General features: G+C 40.2%; 1 protein-coding gene across 1 annotated transcript in view; it reads right to left on the bottom strand.

The window, feature by feature from the left end:
* The window catches only part of Dnah9 (dynein, axonemal, heavy chain 9), a 354,260-nt gene that overhangs the window by 218,922 nt on the left and 129,338 nt on the right, over positions 1–6,000 (bottom strand). The window contains exon 28 of the mRNA XM_013013168.1: positions 2,781–2,885. Coding sequence (XP_012868622.1) covers positions 2,781–2,885 — 105 coding nt within the window. The remainder of the gene's footprint in view (positions 1–2,780; positions 2,886–6,000) is intronic.

The raw sequence follows: 6,000 nt of genomic DNA, 5'->3' as shown, positions 1-6,000 counted from the left end.
CACACACACACACACACACACACACACACACACACACACACACACCCCAAAACAAAAACAAAACATGAGATTTACCTTTTAAATTTTAAAGATCTGGCAACCCCAAGATTACATCCTTACATGACTAAGGTATAACGGTAAGTCTTTTAACAGCCAGTTCTCTGGGGAAAACAAAAATGATTCTGATGTGCAGAGTTTGCTGATTTTCCTGTGGAAGTGTTTTCAACCTAGTCCATGTCATACATTGAGATGAATATAATCAGCTCCTTTTGAGCAAGGTGGGACTCCCTAGGGTTTTGGTGTAAGATAGTATTTAGGCAAACCATCTTATGCCTAATAAACAGAGCCAACCTACAGGAGAAAGCTACATCTCACTAATTTAAAGGAGAGAAGAGCCCTACATTTGGATAACGTGGTGGGAGTTTTACCAAGGGTCAGTGAGAGCAGCAGCATCTGGCTATCAAATGTGAGCCATGTAAAGGCTGGCCATCTTATACTAAGAGGAAACACTCTGAAGGCCTCTGATGGCCTGTAGGGCTCTCAGTGGCTGCTGGAGATAAGACTGGTGGTAGAGCAGCAGATGGGGTGAGTTCCACCCCTCTTCAGCTTGTAGTTGCTTCAGTGTGCTTGTCCACGGCTCCAAGTCCATCCTACTACTAACAGAGCCAGCCTATGGGGTGAGAGGGGTGATGGTTTGGGGGTGTTGTAGATGGAAGCAGGTTCCTGCCAGGATACATAGGACAGTGGAAGTGACACTGCTGGTTCCACCATTTTCCAGGTCACAATGGGTGATCTGCCCGATGCTCCATCATATCCTCATTGTTCTAACCACCCTTTAACCTTACACTCCTGCTTAGAAAAATGTCAGTGTAGAATGAACAATTTCTTCTGGCCTTTGTCTGGGCCTGAAAGGTTTACAGAGGATACTAAAGCATGTTGTGTAGCTAGGTTTTTATTCTTCTGAACTATCAACACATTGTTTTGGGGGACAAAAAAAGAAGGCAGTTTCAACCATTTTTTATTGTATGGTATGTGAGCACAAACTAGAAACAGCAGCTGCACTACTGTCTCAAGCTTTACTAGAGCTTTTTTTTTTTTTTTCCTTTTCTGTCGGTTTTGGGTCTTGAATTCTAGGCCTGGGCATTGTCCCAGAACTTGTTTTGCTTAAGGCTAGTGCTCTACCACTTTTAGCCACAGTGCCACTTCTAGTTTTCTGGTGGGTCATTGAAGGTAAGAGTCTTATGGACTTTCCTGCCTGGGCTGGCTTTGAACTGCAATCCTCAGATCTCAGCCTCCTGAGTAGCTAGGATTACAGGCACGAGCTACCAGCTCCAGGCTTATTACAGCTTTTATAGTAACAACAAAGACCCTGTGAGAGACTCTTTGATTGACTTCAGTCCCCTAACTTCTTGTTGTCCAGTCCCTCCTCAAAACTGCAGCCAAAGAGAGCATAACTTTATTCCTAGAAGTCCTCAGGGTCCTGGAAGCCTACTGAAGTAGGCATTTAAGCCTGTATCTTGCTTGGTTTGAAACTGCCCGTCTAGCCTATTTTTTTCTAATAGCTCACCCCTCAGGATCATATCTGTGTTCAGATCTGCATCTGGATGATACAGATAAGAGTGTTGGGTTCAAATCCTGGTCTTTTTACTTTGCAAGAATATTCCTGCCCTTGGGCAAGTTACTTTTGCTCTCCACTTGAGTTTCTTCACACAGATGGTGAGCATAATAGATGGAGTAGTGGAGCATCGTATATGTGTGTGGTATAAAGTCTTGTGAACAGGGTTTATTCACCGTTTGCCTTCCTCCTTCTACAACTCCCACTGTCTATGGGGTCCTTACACCATTCAGAGCCTCTCTAGCCTTTCAAGGACTGGCTATAAGAAAATGGATTTGACAGTTTGTGCCATATGTATATCAAATGATGTGAGAACATGAGAAAGTACTCATGTCTATCTCAGGAACTCAAGAATCTTTTTTTTTTGTCAGTCATGGGGCTTGAACTCTGGGCCTGGGCTCTGTGCCTCAGCTCTTCAGCTCTTCAGCTAGTACTCTAACATTTAAGCCACAGTGCCACTTCTGGTTTTCTGGTGGTTTATTGGAGATAAGAGTCTCACGGACTTTCCTGCTCGGGCTGGCTTTGAACCTCGATCCTCAGATCTCATACTCCTGATTAGCTAGGATTACAGATGTGAGCCACCAATGCCTGACTCAAGAATTTTTTTGAAAACAGGAATTGTGTCCTGGCATCTTCACTGAAATTTTACCACAGTGCTTGTCATGAAGTGAGTGTTCAGTAAATGCTTTCTGTGTGTTGTGAAAAGGAAATTGGTTTTCTTAGATGAAGTCTCAACAAAGGATTTCAGTCATCAGTACTGATACTGTATTTCACTCTTTATAGATAATAGAGTGAACTAGGCCAAGGTGGAGCATCTTCTTTAAAGAACTCTGATAGGAAATTGAAGAGCTGAAATTTAAGTCTCTGTGTAAATCCATAGTGCATGGCCTTTCAAAGGAGCTGGGTTCTGTCTTCATGATTAATACTTCCTATAAGTCAGATAGAACAGGTATTCTCTATTCCTATTTCACAATGAAGGATGTATTTTGAAGGGTGTGATAGTTGAGAGGAACCTCCTTTTGACTCGATTCAGAGGGGAAAAAGGGACAGGGAATGGAAAGGGGGAAGGGGAGGTGGGTGCTGAGGGGAGGTGGGTGCTGAGGCAAGGCAAGAATCAAGAGCTGAGGATTTTCACAATGTTCAACATGAAGACATGGCTGCATACCTGTACTGCCACCACCGAAAGGACCTCCACAGAGATTCGGTTAAACTCATCGAAACAGCCCCAGGCACCAGTTTGAGCCAGGCCTTTGTAGATGTTGCCACAGGACTGCAAGAGAATATACAAGGATTATGTGATACAAGTATAAAGTCATTTTCCATCTTTTTAAAAATTATAGATGCTTCCATCTCTCCTAAAGGTTCCGGGTCAGAAACATGTGTTGAAATTTTAAACACAATTAAAATTTTGATGATGATGACGTGACAACACAAGTCACAGACTCACACAGACCCGACTCAAGACACTCATCTAGAAACCTCTTTAAAATGCCATCAGTTACATTACTGCTGATTCTTCAGCTTTCAAACTTCCAGTATATAGCTGGAAACCAGTGGCTCACACTGTAGTTGTAATCCTAGCTAGTCAGGAGGCTGAGATCTGAGGATTGCAGTTCAAAGCCAGATGAGAAAAGTCCCTGAGACTCTTTATCTCTAACTGAAAATCAGAATGCTGTAAATGGAGGTGTGGCTCAAGTGATAGAGTCCCAGTCGAGTAAAAAAGCCAGGCAAGAGCACCAGGTCCTGATTTCAAGCCCCAATATCAGTATGTGTGTATACACACACACACACACACACACACACACACACACACACACACACACACACACACATACACACAATCAAGAATATGAATGAGAAATGGTTTTTCTTCCACTACACAGACAAATGTCCCCCCACACAGGCTTTGGTATGTTCTAACAGGAAGCATATGTCAGTACTTTTAAATCCAAGACCACACACAAGAGAAGTGCTTGCACATTGGATAATAGTTGTATACATTGAATGAAAGCAGAAAGGCAAACCAGGAAGAAGACAGATTGTAGAGGAAAAATGAGAAAAATAATGATGGTCCAAAGAAAACTAAATGTGCCATTTTTGTTGGAAAATTAAATTACTCAAGAAAGTCCTGGTTGTATAAACCTTCAATTATATGAGGGAGATTTGAAAGTTTGGAAACGAGAACATGATTAAAGCAATATTTTGGTCACATATGTCAAAACATTCACATAAATAAGGCAGGTTGGATGTGGGGCAGATTCTAAAGAAGAAGGGAAAATAGCTCCTGACTCTTATTAAGATATTGGAAGTAACTGATTCCATGATTAATTAAAAAATATTCATTGAAAGGTACTATACGCAAGATTGTTTCAAGTCAGGAAGAACCAGTAGTAAGAGATGAGAACTCTATTCTCATGAGGTTACATTCTAGTTTGAGGGAAGCCAATGAACAAAACCAGCAAAAACTTAGATACCAATAAATTCCACTGGAATCTTAAAAGTGATAATGTGACTTCAGACTGAGTAGGCAAAGGTAGTGACTCAGAGGAGGTGCAAAAGTCTGTAGGTTGTCCATTTCATTTTTATTTTTGTTTTATTTTTAAATAAGTTTTGTATTGTGAAAATACTGGACAGAGGGGTTACAATCACACGAGCAAGGTAATGAGTACATTTCTTATCAAGCATTGTTGCCTCCTCCTTTGTTTTCCCCCTACCATCCCTTCCTTCCCATCTCCACAGCCATACCCACCCCCCCTGCCTAAATTGTAAAGTTTGTTTTACTACATAGCATCTTGTACATCTCATTGTTGCAATGGGTCAACCTGTATCCCTATTTAAACACTTTGTTTTTCCCTTCTGCTCCCCAAATTATACCAACATCAAATACGGTGAAAACAGGGGTTCTACTGTGGGGGAGGGACATACAAAGCAACAAAAAATCAGGTGGTACCTTATAAATACATTAGAAACAATAGCAAGAAAGAAAAAAAACACTTGTATCCTTATATTGGGGTGCATTTCACTTAACATCATCTTATCTGACCTTTTCTGCTAGTCTCAGATATATACTAGTTATTGCAAATAAGGGAAACTGTGGGACCTATGTTTTTTGTGCCTGGCTTACTTAATATAATTTTTTCCAAGTCTTTGCATTTTCTAACAAATGGGGCAATGTCATCCTTTCTGATGGAGGCATAGAATTCCATTGTGTATATATACCACATTTTCTTGATCCATTCGTCTACTGAGGGGCATCTGGGTTGGTTCCATATCTTAGCTATGATAAATAATGCTGCAACAAACATAGTTGTGTTGGTAGCTTTAGTATGGTCTTGTTTGTGATCATTCAAGTAAATGCCCAAAAGTGGGATTGCTGGGTCATAGGGGAGCTCTATGTGGAGTCTTTTGCATACTACTTTCCAAAGTGGTTGAACAAGTTTACACTCCTACCAACAATGCAGTAGGGTTCCCTTCTGTCCACATCCCCTCCAGCATCTGTTGTTATTAGACTTCTTGATTATAGCCATTCTAACTGGAGTGAGGTGGCATCTCAATGTTGTTTTGATTTGCATTTCTTTTATGGCTAGAGAAGTTGAGCATTTCTTCATGTGTCTATTGGCCATTTTTATTTCCTTTTCAGAGAAGTCTGAAACCAACAATTTAATGAGGCTCCTGAAGCTCCTTGAAAAATAGCAACAAGCTAAACCCCAATCCAGTAAATGGAAACAAATAATTAAAATTAAATCGAAATTAAATGAATTAGAGTTTAAAAAAACTATAGAGAGAATCAACAAAGCAAAGCATTGGTTCTTCAAAAAATTAATAAAATTGACAGACTCTTAGCAAATCTTATCAGAAAAAAATAGAACACACCCAAATAAACAAATTCAGAGATGAGAATGGAAAGATCACTACAGAAACAACCAAGATTCAGAAAATAAGGGGATACTTCTCAAACCTTTATGCTAATAAGTTTGAGAATCTGAAAGATATGGACAAATTTCTAGCAAATATTGACATGTTCAAACTAAACTAAGATGATTCAAACCAGCTTTACAGATCCATAGCAAGCATTGAAATAGAAACAGCAATAAGAGACCTCCCACCCAAGAAAAGCCCAGGACCGGGTGGATTTACACATGAATTCTACAAGGCATTCAAAGCAGAACTCACATCAATACTCCTCCAACTCTTCAGTGAAATTGAAAGTGGAAGTTCACTACTGAACTCTTTCTATGAAGCCATTATAACCCTCATCCCAAAACCAGGCAGGGACCATCAAATAAAGAGAACTATAGACCCATTTCTTTGATGAACATAGATGCAAAACTTTGCAACAAAATTTTGGCTAATTGACTTCAACAACTCATCAAAAAAGTCATATA

This window comes from Dipodomys ordii, unplaced genomic scaffold (assembly GCF_000151885.1).
Source record: "Dipodomys ordii isolate 6190 unplaced genomic scaffold, Dord_2.0 Scaffold19, whole genome shotgun sequence".
NCBI classification, from domain to species: domain Eukaryota; kingdom Metazoa; phylum Chordata; class Mammalia; order Rodentia; family Heteromyidae; genus Dipodomys; species Dipodomys ordii.
This window is presented reverse-complemented; position numbering and strand designations above follow the sequence as displayed.